Source organism: Coffea arabica, chromosome 3c, assembly GCF_036785885.1.
Source record: "Coffea arabica cultivar ET-39 chromosome 3c, Coffea Arabica ET-39 HiFi, whole genome shotgun sequence".
Classification (NCBI taxonomy): domain Eukaryota; kingdom Viridiplantae; phylum Streptophyta; class Magnoliopsida; order Gentianales; family Rubiaceae; genus Coffea; species Coffea arabica.
In genome coordinates, this window is record NC_092314.1 from 5433149 (window position 1) to 5450344 (window position 17196).

Here is a 17196-nt window from a genome sequence, read left to right on the forward strand (position 1 = left end):
GGAGATTTATTAGGAAATTGGCTTAATTTCTTTTAGTCAAGAACCCTATTTGGTCTGGGAAGTAACTAGTTTTCTAGTTGGATTTAGTTACTTGAAGTAGTAGTCAAGGAAACTCTTATTTGGTTTAGGATTTAGATGTTATTTCCTATTCTGTATAAATCTAGGAATTAGTATTGAATTTCAATTGTTATTTGGTTTTTGACCAAGTAAAATTCTCTATAAAAAGGAAGGTTGGCATACTACAAAGACACACAAGAAAAGAATGAGAGAGTTCTTAGTGGGTGATAGGGTTATATAAGAGTTGGGGCTTGGGAATCAAATTGTAATCTTGTGGTGTTTTTCCTCTCATAACAAAAATAAGTTTCTCTCTTCATGGACGTAGGTTTGGTGATTAAGTCGAACCACGTTAATTCTTGTGTGTTACTCATCATTCGTGCTAGATATTATTTTCTATTAAATTTGTTTGTCTTTTTCTTTTTCAAATAATTGGTCTGATACCCTAACATAATCAATGAAAACCACATCTGAAATTGAAGTGTTTGATCTTTTTTAATCCAAAACGTTTTGGACGCCAATTGTATGATTGTATCATTAGAGTAACGAGTTACTAACATTAATCCTTCGATGGGATGATATAATCTATTCTCAATGGTTCCTAATGTTCACTTGCTTAAGAGAGATGCTTTAGTAAAATAAGGTGAATTTTTTTTTGATCGATACAATAGATTATCCTACACTAAAAAGAAAGAAAGGATCTCAAGAGATCCAAGGATAATTAGTAGGGGATTGAGCTATCGCCCCCGTCTGAATTTTTTAAACAAAGCCACTTTTAATATGATAAATTTCAAACCTTGCCTTCTACCTCACCAAGCTTTAAATGCACTGGTGGTTAGTAAAATAAGGTGAATGAGTTTGACACAAATGTGTATATTCATTCGTTCTTAGGATGAATTAGTCTAACTGCACGTAGAGTTACAATAATTCCACTCAAGATTGAGATGCACGCATATTCTTGAAATGGATTCAGAGATTAGAATAGGGAACTGGTTCAAGGTGCATGTGATCTTGACCATAGAATATTCGATCTAAAAGTGTTCCATCTCATGATATTCAAACAAGATAAATCCTAAGAGCTCAGATAGAAAAGAAAAATTTAAGACCAAGTTTTAACCAGAAGATTAAGCCTTGTTTCGATTACATTTATCTAGATTTTTTGTAGAAAAATTATTGTAGCGATTTGATATATGTGAGATAAAAAAGTGATTGAAAAATGTGTTTACGAAAAACGTAGCAAATTTTCTTTAAAAAGTTGCTGTCCAAGCAAGGCCTAAGACATTTGCAAATTCTTAGATGCCCGAAAGTTTGCTTTTGATAATGCCGACCGAATTTTCCCATCGAAGAAAGCCACAATTAAGTAATAAAGTGGGCAGCAAGAGTTGAACCCTTGACCTCCCACGTCAAGAGGCTATTGGCCCAAAACCAATATTCCTTTATGGTAACTTGGTTGATTGAAATGCTCAGTGACTTTTTGTTATTATATTAGTGTGTTTTGATAGAAATTATTTGTTGAAGAATTATTTACTTATATCATTAATATATTTTTTAATATATTTTAAATTTTTTTAAATTATTTTTTTATTTTACACACACCATATTATAAAATAAATATTATCGTAATTATTTTAAATAATATATTAAATAATCTCTTATACAAAGGAGTACATAAATGTGCCTAAGGAGTACATAAATGTGCCTTGGGTTATTAAATGTGCCTTAGGTTATTCAAACACGGTCAGAGAACATGTCCTCACCTTACACGGACCCCCGCATCGTACATGCAAGAGCCATCAAAACTCACCACCGAACTTTGCTTGTCAGCCTTATCACCCTTTACTCTAGAGCCAATCTCCCCGCTAACTCCCTCAGCATCTTCAATTCCATCCGCGACCGGAATGTTGTGTCATGGACAGCTCTTATCTCTGCTTTTTCCAACACCCCATTTGCCTTCCACCATTTTATTTCCATGCTCCGGGAGTCCACCGTCCCAAACAGCCGTACTTTTTCTACTTTGTTCAGTACTTGCGCTTCACTTTCCTCCCTATCCGTTGCCCTCCAACTCCATTCCCTTGCCCTTAAGCTCTCCTGTGATTCCCACCCCTTTACGGCTTCGTCTTTGGTTTCCTTCTACTGTAAAAGCCGGTTTCTTGACGGTGCGCGTAAGGTGTTTGACAGGATGCGTGAGAGGGACGCAGTTTGTTATGCTTCGATTATTAATGGGTTGGCACAGAATCGAAAGCCTGTTCAGGCTTTGTGTTATTTTGGGGAGATGAGGAGGTCTGGGGTGGAGTCGAGAATACAGAGCGTTTCGGGGGCTTTAAAGGCTGTTTCTGAGCTTGCTGTGCTTGAGCAGTGTAGGATAATTCATGGGCATGCTGTGGTGATTGGTTTGAATTTGGATATTGTTGTGGGAACGGCGATGATTGATGCCTATGGGAAATGCGGCCTTGTCGTGGACGCTAGTGGAGTATTTGATGAGTTAGAAGTGGGGTTGAGCATTTTTGGATGGAATGCGTTGATGGCAGGGTATGCACAACAGGGAGATAAGGACCATGTGTTACAGCTTTTTCAGTTGATGGAGACCAGAGGGTTCAAACCGGATGATTATACTTTTTTGGCAGTTTTGACTGCACTGTATAATTCTGGGTTAGCTGAGGAGAGTCGGAGTTGGATCACAAAGATGAGAGTGGGTTATCATGTAGAGCCTGGGCTTGAGCATTATACATGTTTAATTGGTGCATTGGGAAGAAGTGGATTGTTAGAGGAGGCAGAGAGGGTTGCTTTGACAATGCCATTTGAGCCAGACGCAGCGGTATGGCGAGTATTGTTATCTACTTCTGCATATCATGGCAACGCTGACATGGCTTGGAGGATGGGTCAGAAGTTGTTGGAGATGGATCCGAATGATGACTCAGCTTATGTTATATCGGCAAATGCTTTTGCAGGTGTAGAGAGGTGGGATGAGGTTAAGAATGTGAGGAAGATAATGAAAGAGATGGATGTGAGAAAGGAAGGTGGGAGGAGCTGGATCGAAGTGAAGGGTGAGCTTCACGAGTTTTTAGCTGCAGATAAGAGACATGAAAGTATGGATGCAATCTATGCTAAGTTAGCCGAGTTAATGCAACAAATTGAGAAATTAGGATATAAACCAGTTTTAGATGAGGTGTTGCATGATGTTGACAGAAAGGAGAAGAAGGAAGTACTTATGGCTCACAGCGAGAAGTTGGCTCTGGCTTTTGGGGTTTTGTGTGAGGCAGCACCTCCAGGGAAGGCATTTAGAATTGTTAAGAATTTGAGGATTTGTAGGGACTGTCACGAGGCTTTTAAGTATTTCAGCATAGTGGTAGAGAGGGAGATTATTGTCAGGGATGTTAACAGATACCATATGTTCTCTAATGGTAGTTGTAACTGTGGAGATTTCTGGTGATTTACTTACCCAAAAAAAAAAAATCATAACCATGCTCTTCAGCCAGAGAAGAGCACCTAGAAGAATTGCTTCTGCAGTGGTTGCATGGTGCAGTCATTGAAAGGGAATAAAGCCGTGACAGAATTACAAGGGAAACTCTTGGCCTATATAATTATCTCAGTGACCTTGTGGTTCATGGTGCAGTCATTGCAAGGGAATAAAGCCCTGACAGAATTGCAAGGGAAACTCTTGGCCTATATAATTGTCTCCGTGACCTTGTGGTTGATGAATGAATATGCTTCACTCCTGAGCTTTCAAGCAAGTATATAATTGAGCTTGAAGATGGTGGGGTCAGCATTGAAGCATCATTTAGTGACATCGACTTTCTTTCAAGCAATCCAGGATGGCTCCTGGTAATTGAAGACAGCGCAGGCATTCAGTTAAAGGCACATACAAATACATGATTGTAGAATCAAACTTATTATTATTATTTGACGAATGAATATGCTTCCATTCCAGGGGCTTTGAAGATGAGATCAGCATTGGATTAACTTCTTTCAATGAATCCCACGTTTGAATTCTTTTTTTTTTTTTTTTTTGACTTCTTGTTTCCTTGACATAGATTTCATGTAAACAAATCTCCAAGTTTATTTATTAATTCATTATTTGCTTTTACTGGGGGTTAAATATGAGTTTTCCTTTTTTGTCAAGACCTCCTCCCTGCTCCCTCAGTCTCTTGACTTTAGAACCTTCCAATAAGATGGTAGTCAAAGCCCCATGCCACTGATTTAGCCCATAAGAAATCAGCATACTTCGGTATATGCTCTGTAGTTGTAGTTTCAGCTCAGCAAAAATCATGACTCTTGAAGATACGGTTGATCCATATTCAGGTCAACCTATTCTCAAACATGTGCAATGCATCTACTGCAAATCGCTATCAAACTTGTCTCATCCTATTTGGCCCGACGCTAGCATGGGAATTTCGGAACTAATTTTACACCTTCAATGCGCTCAGTGAACAGAGCCGTAGCTCCTTCAAAATACACTCAGTGAACAAAGCAACAGCCCATAATAATCCATATAGAGCTTAATTCCTAGCAGAAAAGAAATCTTAACAAGGATCCACTTTCCTCAACCAACGCACCAAAGTTAAACGTCTTTAAAACTTACTAAGCTTACTACATCTCCTTTTTGCCTCAATTGTCAAAGAAATAGGCCATACAGGAAAATCAACTGAAGTTAACCTGAAGACAGGAGGACTGATCCTTTGTATGCAGATACATAACTGAACTCAGCAAGCCAAAAAGACCCGATCTTTGATTACTTCTCAACACCATATCCCATCAACAGGAATTCAACCAACTGAGCTTCACCAGCCAAAGAAGATTCAATCTTTGGTTGCAGCTGTATTTCCACACTACATCACATCGTCATTCATCAATCATATCCCGCATAAAAAAAAAAAAAAAACAGAATGAAACAGACACAAAATATCAACCATTTGGTTACCAAAATACTAATAGCAAGCTTATTATCATCAATCTGAACAGAAAGTCGAGTCTTCTCCACCGAAAATCTACTATACTACTTTTAAACCTTAAAATTCACAACCCTTTTCTCTTGCCACCCTAAAAATTACAAAAAGAAACATAAAACGCAGAATTTTCACTAACTAACAAGTTAAATTCCACGACCACAACAACCAGAGAGTCAAGAAAAAAAAAATCATCACATGGGCGGGCCATGGGCTTGTTGAGGAGGCGGGGCAGGCCCAAGAAGCGCTTGATTCTGAAGCTCGAAATTTTCAAGCTGCTGCTCACGATCCATTGTTATGAGGAGGGGAACCACAAAGATCAAAAGAGTCGTGGCTAAATACCACGTTGCTTTGCCTGTGCTGTTCAGAAGCTTCTTTCCAACGTAGGCCCCGTTGCAGGCTGCCCGTTTGCCTTTATCAACGATTGAAGAAGACTCGGATGATGCTCTTGCGGAGAGCACCGCGCGGCGGTCGGACCTGGATCTGTTCGCCGGAGTCCGTTTTCCACCGAAAGACGCCATTGGAATTGTGTGATTGAAGGAAAAAAGGGAAGTTTTTCTCGTGCACTTCTACAGAAGTGTGGAAGTCTTAAACCCTTTCGGTTTTCGTTAGGGGGTTTATCGCGATCTTTCTTGTTGAACAAACGACGCCGTATGATATCGGGCGGTGTTGCATTCATGGGTCAGTTTTGGGCTTTTAGTTTTGAAAGCTCAGCTCGATTTTGGGCTACAATCTGGCAACCAAAATCGAACCACTTTGGATTTGTCAGAATATCAAAGGACTTCATCCTACGGCCCTTTTGGTCTCAGGATTCTACGTGGTGAAAAGCTTACAGGTTATGTAATGTACATGCACTTTTGGTTCTTTCAGTAGCTAGTAGTACTGCTCTTTTGAGTTTCACAAAGCACGAGAGAGGTTCCAATTTTACCTGGTGGAGAGTATTCAATCAATTTTTAGAGTTGTGTTCGGTCGTGACATTGCATTTGATCCGAGGCCAGCCGGTGTACTGAAATTCAGTCAAGATGGTGTGGGCCGAGGAGTGGGTGCCAAGTGCCAACCCCAACTATTGTGCATTTGTGCCATTGGCCTTGTAACATAATTCCAATTTAAAACAATATATATATATATATATATAGATATATTATTTTAATAGTAAAAATACATATATATTTCTAATATTTTTATTATTTATTAAGAAAAATAAATAATTTATTCACTTTTTTAAGGATAAAATATTTTTCATTTTTTAAACTCGAGTAGCCTCGAATTCGAGTTTTATATTAAAAGTTCGTTGAGTTTGAGTTCGAGTTCGATTTTGATAAATTCACTCGGGATTTAGGTTCGATTAAACCAAAACTTGATTTCCGCTCATTTGCATCCTGAATCACTCACTTTAAAGTCGAAGGCCACATTTCAACGATATAATTGTATATTGGGAAACAAGAACATGGCCAGCAGATACTCTACAAAACTAAACAGGTCATTGCGCTGGAAATTGCAGAATCATTAGTCAATAATCAGTGGCAAGTTTTCACACTATAAGTTTTTGACCCAGAACATTTCCCAGCAACTTCAGTGTCAACAAAATCAGGCCTCAATCAACAAAATTTTGCAGAGTTAGGTCCCTAATTATAGCTTCAGTTGGGACTGAGGACGCCAATATCATTGTTCATAGATAATGTGAGGTTGGGAGGTATACTGGTATTCAGTCAAGATGGTGTGGGGCGGAGAGTGGGTGGGTATGATATCCCCAGTATCGTGCGCTTGACATTGTTGCCATACAATTCCAATTCAAGACCAAAAGATGAACAAGTCTGGTTTATTGCATTATCCATGCCCTCAGCATCCAGGCAAGTTGGTTTAATATATACTCACTAAGAAGTCAATGGCCATATTTCAACGATATGATTGTTTATTGAGACAAAAAATAGAAAAGAACACGGCCAACAGATCCCGTACACAACTAAACAGGTTATTGCACTGGAAATTGCAGAGTCATTAGTTAATAGTTAGTGGCAAGTTTTCACACTACCAGTATTTGACCCAGAACATTTCCCAGCAACTTCGATGTCAACTGAATCAGGCCTCAGGCATACTAGTATTATATGCTGGAAATGTGTCAGATGATTAATTAGCAAGAACCTCAAAAACTATTAGCTTGCTTTGCTTTCCGAAATTTCAGAAGGTGAAAAAAAAAATGGCTGAAGCTATTGTCTCGCTTGTTCTGCAAACGCTTGGAAATATGATGAAAGATGAAGCAAGATTCTTGTCGGGAGTGACGGATCAAGTTGAAGAAGTCCGGAGAGAGCTAAAGCGAATGCTCTGCTTCCTAAAAGATGCAGATGCCAGAAACTGCAAAGATGAAACAATTCGCAATTGGCTGAGGGAAATCAGGAGTCTTGCTTATAGGATTGAAGATCTTGTCGAGACGTTTGCCATTGAAGTTGCGTCCAGGAGATCATCAGGACATAGAGGTGTCAAGAAAGTTCTTAAAAGAGTTTCCGGCACATTTTCTGAGATTAGATCTCTTCATAACATAGGAGTGGAGATTTCCAAAGTCAAAAGTGATCTAAGTAGCCTCACTGCAAGTCTCCAAATGTACGATGTGAGAGCCATTGGTGAAGCAGAAAGCTCAAGTGCAGCGAATGATGATCGAAAGTACCAACAATGGATACGGCAAACTTATGCCCATGAGGTTGAGGATTACTTTGTCGGAATGGAGGATGATATCGCTAATTTGGTGTCACTAGTAATTGATGATGACAAACGCCATCGTGTCATTTCTATATGGGGAATGGGCGGTCTTGGCAAGACAACTCTGGCTAGGAAAGTTTATAAACACATTGCCGTTCAGCGGAGTTTCGAACGTTTTGCTTGGACTTGTGTAACGCAAGAAGGTCAAATGAAAGCCATTTTACAGGATCTGTTGATGCAGCTTCATCCCGAAAAGCAGGAGGATGTCAAGTTCATGGGACACAGGCAGTTGGTCCAACAACTTCATCAAGTGCAGATAGAGAAAAAATGTTTGGTTGTTCTTGATGACATCTGGAAAGTGGATGATTGGGAAAGCTTGCTTGCGGCATTTCCCGTTGTTGAACGGGGCATCAAAGTTTTGCTCACAACTCGTAACAGGAATGTTGCAAAAAGAGGATGTCTCTATGAGCTTAAATGCTTGAATGAAATGGAAGGCTGGGAGTTGCTACAAAAGATCGCTTTTGCAAGAAAACGAGCAGGTCAGCATTCATGTCTTGGTAAGGTGTATGAATATTAATATTACATGGATTAATTTTTCTTGGGGTTGATGGTTAACATAAAACTTGGATCTATTTGTGACGAAAGTAGCAAGATTTAAGGGATATGGCAATTGAGAAGACAATTCATACAATTTTGCAATGCTATGAGATCAGCTAAGAATAACATGTATACTCTAATTAATTCTATGACATCTTCTCAGGGATATCAGCATAATAGATGGAAAACGTATGATCTATCATGAGGGAAAGGGTAAATCAAACCAAAAATATTAGATCACCACATGGGGAGTACTAAACTTGCAATAACTGATTATGTGTCACATTTGCCTTTCAGATTTGAAGATTGAAAGAAATCTACAGGATGTTGGGATTGAAATGGTATCCAAGTGTGGAGGCCTACCATTGGCTATTACTGTACTGGGAGGAATTCTCAAAGACAAAAATTCCTTAAGAGAATGGCAAATGGTGAATAGATATATTGGTTCATATCTAAGCAAGATGGAAGACGATGAAGAGAGAGATGGAGGATCGATTGCCCGAGTCTTGTCCTTAAGTTACAATGAGCTGCCACATCATTTAAAGCTATGTTTCCTCTATTTGGGCAATTTTAAGGAGGATGAGGACATAAGAACATATCATCTGTATTTACTATGGATGGCGGAAGGCATGGTTTTGAAAGAACACCAAAGAAGCGGAGAAACTCTGATGGAAGTTGCACAAAGATACTTGAGCGAATTAGGCCGCAGATCTATGGTTCAATTGAAACTGCACGAGTCCTCGATGTCCAGGAAGTTTTTCTCTTGTCGCCTTCATGACATGATGAGAGACTTGTGTTTGCAGAAAGGCAGAGAAGAAGAATTTGTCAGGGTTGTAGATTTTCAAGGTGTGAAACCACAACCGTTGCTGCATTCATATTCTCTCACAAATAATGCTCACAGATTAGTCATCCATGCTCAAAATGAGGAAGATGGTGCTGCTACGGTAAGCAGTGCGCTAGAGGATTGTCAACAATTGCGCTCGCTGTTTTGCCTGAAAGCAGTTGCTGGAATTTGGGAACCGCAAATGCTCTGGCCACAGGGTGTAGTCCTAAAAAATTTCAAATCTCTTAGAGTTCTAAAATTTGAAGGATTTGATTTTGATGGGAAAAAGCTGCCCAGACAATTATCAAGTTTGGTCCATCTGAGGCTTTTAAGTTTGAAATTCTGCAAATTGGATGAATTGCCATCAGCAGTAGCTGACTTGCCCTTGTTGCAGACCTTGGATCTTGAAGTGAAAAATAAGATAAAAATCCCAAATGTTCTGTGGAAAATGAAACGATTGAAACACTTATTTCTTAGTTTCAAACACTCTACAATGGATGAAGGGGGCAAACTGCAGTTACATGGGTTAAGCGAGTTGGAGACCCTCTGGGCATTAGATAGTAAAACGGATGAAATTGCTGATCTTTTGCATCTCGAGAATCTTCGGATACTCTATGCAGAAGTAAATGATGATGAAAGCCTTCAAATTTTGATGAATCGGATCAGCATGAACTGTCCAAACTTGAGGGAGTTAGACCTTTTCATAGGTGACTGCAATTTTATTAGTTCAGAACAAGGGCATGTTCTTTTGGAGGAGGTGCTTCTTTGTAAATGCCTTCAAAGTTTGTACTTTGAAGCACAATTGAACCAGTTTCCAAAATATGACCAGCCATTCCTACAAAGCCTTGTTGCATTACGCTTGACAGACAATTATATGGAAGAAGATCCAATGGAAACACTAGCGCAGCTTCCTCAGCTGCAATCCCTCACACTGGGTTATAAATCCTATATGGGTGATTTCTTGATTTGCCATGAGTCTGGTTTTCCACAACTTGGGTCTCTAATTCTTTGTAGGCTACCCAACTTAGAATACTGGCGGCTGGATGAAGGATGTATGCCCAATCTTTCTCATCTGGAGATTTGGTACTGTGAATTACTAGCTATGATTCCACATGGACTAAGGTCTGCTCTAGGCCTCAAAGAGCTAGTGATTGGTGGTATGCCTAACGAATTTTGTGACAGGGTCAAGGTGGTAGATGGCCAAGAAGGAGCAGATTTCTACAAAATCCAACATGTTCCATCAATTTCTATCCACTAAGATCAGTGACGTAGCAGCAGGCTGTCAGGTAACAAGTTTCACGAATAGTTGTTTTTTAAGGAAACATTGATGTGGTACGGAATAATTGCAATCTGTTTAAAATTGCTCTTGATCGAGTACAAAGATGGTTGGTCCTAGTCAGCTGTGATCTTTTAATTCTTTATGTTTCTATTACAGACGAGAATCCTTAGCTTTGGTAGAAATACAAGCTCGAGAACCTCAAAATGAAGAGAGTTCAGAATCATGCTTCTGCAGTCAGCTTTTCCAAAACAGTTAAAAGACAACCAGGGATTTATAACAGACCCAATGCCCACAAACCTGTAACCCACAACAGCCATGAAATCTCCTATTTTGCGGCACATTGTGTCTCAGAATACTTCAGCATCCCACTTAACTCTGAGGAAAACCAAAGTGGTATTAAGCAAGAAACAGCAACACACACTAACTTAAGCCTGAAGGAACACAACAGAAGGACACACTGGCCTAAAAGAGAGCAAGGGACCAAGAAGCTAGCATCCACTCGATTCAACATCTGCTTCAAGTTATCGCATTCTGCAATGACGAGGAGCTGCGCAAACAGAAAAATACAGAGTGTGTTTGGTTGAGTACGACCATTTAGTTTGTTTCTGTAATGCTAGTTTTTTCTATCTTATTTATGTAACATTTTGATTTTTTAGGTATGTGTACTAAAGTGAGAAAAGTATATTAAATGACTAATGATGAAAGCTTATGCAGATAAATTTAATTTTGCATATCATTACTCATAATTACTATATAAAAAATATGATGAGTTTGACCAATAGGGAGTGTAAGAGTTTAGTAGATTTTGATCATAATTTTGTTATACCTAAATCACCCTTATGTTTTTTAATTAGAGTTATTGCATGCCTTTTAATTAGATTTATTGCACTTTAATCATCACACGAATAAGAAAAATGAAAAGTTTCAATAATTTACATCTCAAAAATGTTGGTATGTAAAATTAAAAACTGCCAATTTGCAACTATATTCACCAATCATTTCCCTTATCTCCAATTATTGTATCTGTCTTAACTATAATTTGTATACTTATTGGTTTAGAAGAAAATCACAATTAATAAGAAGACAAAAGGTCATAAACAATTAATGAGAAGACAAATAATTAAATTGATGATTAGATCCCCTATATTTTGTCATATTGATTAAGAAAAAAATTATCTATTATTATAAAAAAAATATAACATAAAAGGAATACAACTACTAAAATTGATAAAAATTTGTTACAACTACTAAGGAATGTTTTAGCATATAATGTTATAGCATATATTTTGCTCAAGTTTTATTGTATGTGCTAGTTTGACATATTATAGAAAATATGTAACAACTTAATTTAGATATAACAATTTTCCATTTTTAGAATTTTGTAATTGTAAAATACACAAAAAACTTTTAATTGTTTTGCATCTAATAAACGTTTTGTACAACTAGCAATTGCTTAATTTTATTTATTATATGGTTTCTTTGTCAATATTATACTAACAACTTAGCTTAAATATGACAATCTTCCATCTTTAGAGCTTTTCTAACTCTAGAATGCAAAATAAACTTTTAATTGCTTTGTGTATAATAAATATTTTGTACAGCTATCAATTGCTTAATTTTGTTCATTATATAGTTTCTCAGTTTATATTAATGCCAATTATCAAAGTTTAACAAATAATTTAGTATGTTGATGATTTAATATCTTGGAAAAATATATTCACATGCAAAACACATGAATTATTACTAGTCTATCTATCTATTATCTATTACTATAATATATAATCATGTTTCTTCTTTGTTTATGATGCCAAATATACCCTTAATAATTAGATTTCTCATTTACCAATTATGAGTAGCAACAATTCTATTCAAACTACAATTCTTCAAATTTTGCCAATTTCATCTACACATCAAAAGTCACAACTAACATAAACCATATAATATGGAACACTCCTCCTACCACTATTCAATTATAAGAATAAGTATAACTAATCTTAATTTCTTGGCTGTCTATTTGTACACGATCAGTTTCACTCTATCGTCAATAACTTCTCAAATGTTTTTATTGTAAGTCATTTCTAATTTTTCTTTCCTAAGAACCCTTTTGTGATATCACTAAAACTCATGAAGCGTCACTATCTTTCAAAAATATCCACAAAACCGCCTCATGATTCAATTTAATGAGAAACGCTGATTTTTGACCAACTACGTCATAGGAAGCATGTCCTATATATTCTATTTATTTATTCTTTATAATTTTGTCCTTTTGTTTACTCTAGAAAATCATTTTTCCCCTTCTTCTTCTTCTTCTTCTTCTTCTTCTTCTTCTTCTTCTTCTTCTTCTTCATTTTGTTTATCACTCTAGCCATTGTGCTGCTATCTTTGATAATGTTGTAAACTCTGAAAGCCATTTTTAAATTGTCCTATCTTTGCTATTTTTGCTATCTTTGCTATATTTGTCTTCTTCATTATTTTGCTTCTTAATTCTTGGTGAAACTATTGTTTCTTAATTTAATGAGTTTTGAAACTATTGTTTTAAATTGAGGTGGTTTAAATTGGTGGTTTAATTGTTTCTTAAGTTTTGTTTATGGGGGTCATTTTGGCTGTGTGTAGCATCGGGTGATTGCTTCCATTGTAAAATTTGAAAATTGAGTTGCATAATTTAGTTGTAATATTATGATTTTCCCACAAATTTGGTTGGTCTGTGTAATTTGAATGGTGTAGTTATGATGTAATAGGTTTGAACCAACTGCAAGAAAAAGTTTTCCTGAGGGTATCTAGAATAAGGTAAACTAAAAAAGCACCTTAATTAATTTAGTTATGGTGTGTTTTCTGCTGCATGTAGTAAGTGATTCATATATGTAATGCAGACAATTTATTATTGAAACCTATGCTATGAAATATTATAATTTACTCTGATATTCCAATCTTATCTTCATTCACTAACTCTCTTACCAGGTTAAATACTTTCAAAACTCCACAAAATAACAACACAACCACTAACAAACAACTACCTTAAAATTTTCTTTAACTATAGGCACCTAACACCCGCGCAATGTGCGAGCACTTCCTCTCCAGTTTTTTCTACAAATTCTACAATAAGTTATAGTACAATTTTAGATAAACGCTTAACAAACTCATTTGCCAAACGGGCCCTATGAATCACTTCGCGTGAATTCTTCTTAAACTACAAACTTTCAAGGTAACAAGCTATTGAAAATCTGAAAGTTTGTAACATGATATTTCCATTAGGAGTATGGAGATCAAAATCAACACTGTCAATTTAATCATAATGTTTTCTTTTCCTTTCTCAATTTTCCTTTTAAGTTTCCTTTCTCCATTTACATATTAAAGGAGATAGTGCACATTATTATTTTGTAAATTTATTTGGGATAAGAACAAACTATACATTGTAATTCATTAAAGATTAATGAGAATATCAAATATATCATATATGAAAAATTCTAAAGTAATAACAAAGACAAAAGGCATGTACATCAGCTTAAAGTATGGAATCAAAGATTAAATTGCCATCAAGAATTACCAAATTATAACTAAAGTCAGATGTAGTACAAAGGGAGAAAAAAGTTTATAAAGTGGAGTGATACCTTATATTTCTAAATGCATGATTTCTTTCATATTGATTACTAGGTACTGAAACCTTCTTAATTTCTAACAATGCATTCCCATATGTAAAGTTGATCATGAATAAAACGTAGATTACCCAAAAGATAACATAAATAAGTTTTTAAAATATATGTTTTTCATTTTAACACAAATAAGCATTTTCTAACAATAAAATAAATGGAAGAAATTCACATCTCTACATGTCATGTTAGTTATTTAATTTTCTTTTTTTATGCATTATTTTTAAATTCTGCTTCTATTCTAAATGCTCACACAAATTGATAAAAAAAAATCAGATAAATCATACTTCACTTCAAAAGTTATTTAATGAAGGTTCATATAATAGAAAGTGATTTTACATAATATACTCCAAAGTGATTAAGGTAATATTATGATTTAAGGAAATTTGGATGAGAAGATTAATGGTCTCTAGAAAAAGTCAAAAACCAAAAGGAAGATCAAAGGTTGAAACCAAAGTTCCATTTCTTAGAACTAATTTTAATTTATTACATTTGATTGATTTAAATCATATACATTTCATGGTACAATTTGTCCCTTTAATTTATATATATATATACATATAATTTAAAAATAACTAATTCAAAATATCATTATAATACACACATTTCAACAATAACTAATTCAAATTTTATTTCTTCAGCCTAAAAATTAAACTACTGTCTTAGTCTACTAATAATTTCACCCCGTGCAGCACACGTGCATATTATTAGTATACCAATAATACTTTGACTTGCCTCTAGATGCTACAAACTTGTGTGTTTCATATTCACGTAAAGAAAGGAATAAAGTTCCCAAGTGACACATTCAATACTTCTTTTTTGCCAGGGTGCGGAGTAATGTGGTATTGTTACTTCCATTAATCTGATTATTGATCCAATAGCACACTTTTCCCTCTTATAATCGGGAAGGAAGACGAAGTTGCTATTACATGGCTCAAGTGAATTGGACTCCAACCCTCTGGAAGTAAGATGAAATTTCAGGTCCTTAAGAATTGTCACGTATTCAAATGCTTCATGCAATAATGAAAGCTAATAATAATATGATAGCATTAGCGCACTCATCAACATCATCAGCATGAATGGTTGAAACTCAAGCGAGATAAAACTCATATATTATTGGTGACTGTGATTTTCTAAGAGGAAAAGTTTCATCAAGTAGAAGACTCCACGGTTTGTTATCCAAGGCAAAGTTGATCAAGTTTTCGCAACATGCATGCATGACCCACAGTTCCTCAAACACTTGTAAAACTGAGTTTAATAAGCAATGAAAAGGAGATGGCGGCTCCTCAATTACGATCCCTTAGAATAGTCATCTAATGCTTATATAAGGAAATTCTTTTCTTCAAAAGAAAAAAAAAAAGGAAATTCTTGACCTGCCATGCACATGCCTTTCCCCAAATTAAATGTCTACAATTTTGCAGCTTGCCCAATATATTTATTGGATGGTGGGAAGAAGGATCTTTGCCATCTTTCTCGTCTAGATATTGATCGGTGCAGATACCTGGTTATTGCTTCCAGGTGGATTGAAATCTGTATTAGGTCTCAAGGATTTGATAATTAGGTATGGATTTTGAGAAAATTCGACATGTTTCTTCCAAATTTGTGAGTGCCAGCGAGCCTGAGGAAAACAAAACAGCAGGAGGAAATTAGGTAATTGTTTTTCACAAATAATTATGCTATGCATCATATCTCGAATTTCATTTGTCCGTGCAAAGAAATCTTGTGTGCATGTGTGTGTGTGTGTGTGTGTGTTTCTCTTGCTTCTATTACTTATGATGTCCATACTGTTGAATCAAATGCAGCATACGGAAGGAGTTGGAGCGGAACCATTCAAGTCGAACTTCTTGAAATCAGCGATTTCTGAACTTTTAGACATGCCCTTCCCAATATTTGAGTCGGGACAACTTCTAGAATCATCTCTTGCCATGGAAATGGAGCACAAACCCTCTTCTATGCAAAATTTCGAGAGGATCCTTGGCGAGAATAACTCTACGATCAAAGAAGTAAAAGAGAAGACTCATCCAGACTTAAGACTTTAGTGGAGAGAAAAGTTTCAATGTTGCTTCATTTATTAGCATAAACTCAGCTTGTCAGTCATCAGGGACAAGGAAGAAATCTGTACTTGCCCCATTGATCGAGAAAGATGAACAGTTGAGCAATCTCTAAACTGCTCAGAAGATGCACTTGGGAGCTTTGGTCAATGAGGAAATCGATCCGATCTCCAACTTTCAAGTTACTCTCTTGTACTACATCAGTGACCACAATCAATCTCGAGTTTTTGCTGATGGTTCAAGTCAGAGACATGGCGAAGGAACGCAAGCACAAAAGGTATTCTAAACTTAACAAAAGTGACTTGATCAAGCTTCTCGAGGAGTCACTTTAGAGAAGGTCGTCTGATACTGCTATCTACTTCCAGTCATTTAGTTTTCCTTCTGATTCTAGTCATTTAGTTTGCTCTATTTGTGATCCTTCTCCTGCTCCTATTAGTTTGATGTCCATATTGGTGTATGTATCGGGGTCCAAATTGTATGCATGCATGTGTGTTTTTTTATTATACTTTGATGTTCATATTAGTACGTGTCAGGGTCCAAATTTCTGCCGGGAGATTTTCAGTTTCATGAATTAGCATCTTTGTTTTAATAAGTATTATTACTTTCTCAATGCTAGCTCTATTTTTTTTTTTTTTTTTGAGTTTTAACAAAAACTTTTCCCTACAAAGTATGAAGATTCAATATCTACAAGCTAAATTTTCATTCCAGAGAATATTCTTATATGACTAAGAAACTGTATCTTCTTTTCTTTCTTTCTTTCTTTCTTTTTTTTTTTTTTTTTTCAATAGCATGTTCCAACTCGCACATATGGCTTCAGTTTGCATGACAGATCCGGTAAAACAAAAGGCTAAAGAGTCTTTTTCAAAAAAAAAAAAATGAAAATGACAGCAGATGCTGATATAACGAATTGGATAGTCACTCCACAAGAATTGGTGGCAACGGCATTTCCCCTGATAATGAAGCAAGAAGATGCGTGGCTTTCTGATTTCAAATGCTTATTTAGAGAATCATCTTCAGAGCTGCTCAATAACATGACCAAAGAGGCAAGAAAGCCATTGAAGAAGGATAGACAGGAACCAATACTGTTGAATGAAATGCAGCATACTGA

At 36.2% G+C, this 17196-nt stretch overlaps 2 protein-coding genes across 3 annotated transcripts; both read left to right on the forward strand.

The window, feature by feature from the left end:
- Window positions 1-1764: 1764 nt before the first annotated feature.
- LOC113735411 (pentatricopeptide repeat-containing protein At4g33170) lies at window positions 1765-4138 on the forward strand. Its single transcript, XM_027262423.2, has one exon. The coding sequence runs from the start codon at window positions 1802-1804 to the stop codon at window positions 3482-3484; it is 1683 nt and encodes a 560-aa protein (XP_027118224.1). The 5' UTR covers window positions 1765-1801; the 3' UTR covers window positions 3485-4138.
- A 2856-nt stretch (window positions 4139-6994) lies between these two features.
- LOC113734974 (putative disease resistance protein At1g50180) lies at window positions 6995-11088 on the forward strand. Of its 2 annotated transcripts, none has more exons than XM_027261770.2 (3): window positions 6995-8248; window positions 8586-10397; window positions 10547-11088. In XM_027261770.2, exons 1-2 carry the CDS (start codon window positions 7195-7197, stop codon window positions 10367-10369), a joined length of 2838 nt encoding a protein of 945 aa, XP_027117571.2. In that variant the 5' UTR covers window positions 6995-7194; the 3' UTR covers window positions 10370-10397; window positions 10547-11088. The 2 variants fall into 2 exon arrangements, with proteins under 2 accessions (XP_027117571.2, XP_027117572.1); XM_027261771.2 differs by having other exon boundaries at window positions 6995-8230.
- The last annotated feature ends 6108 nt before the right edge of the window (window positions 11089-17196 follow it).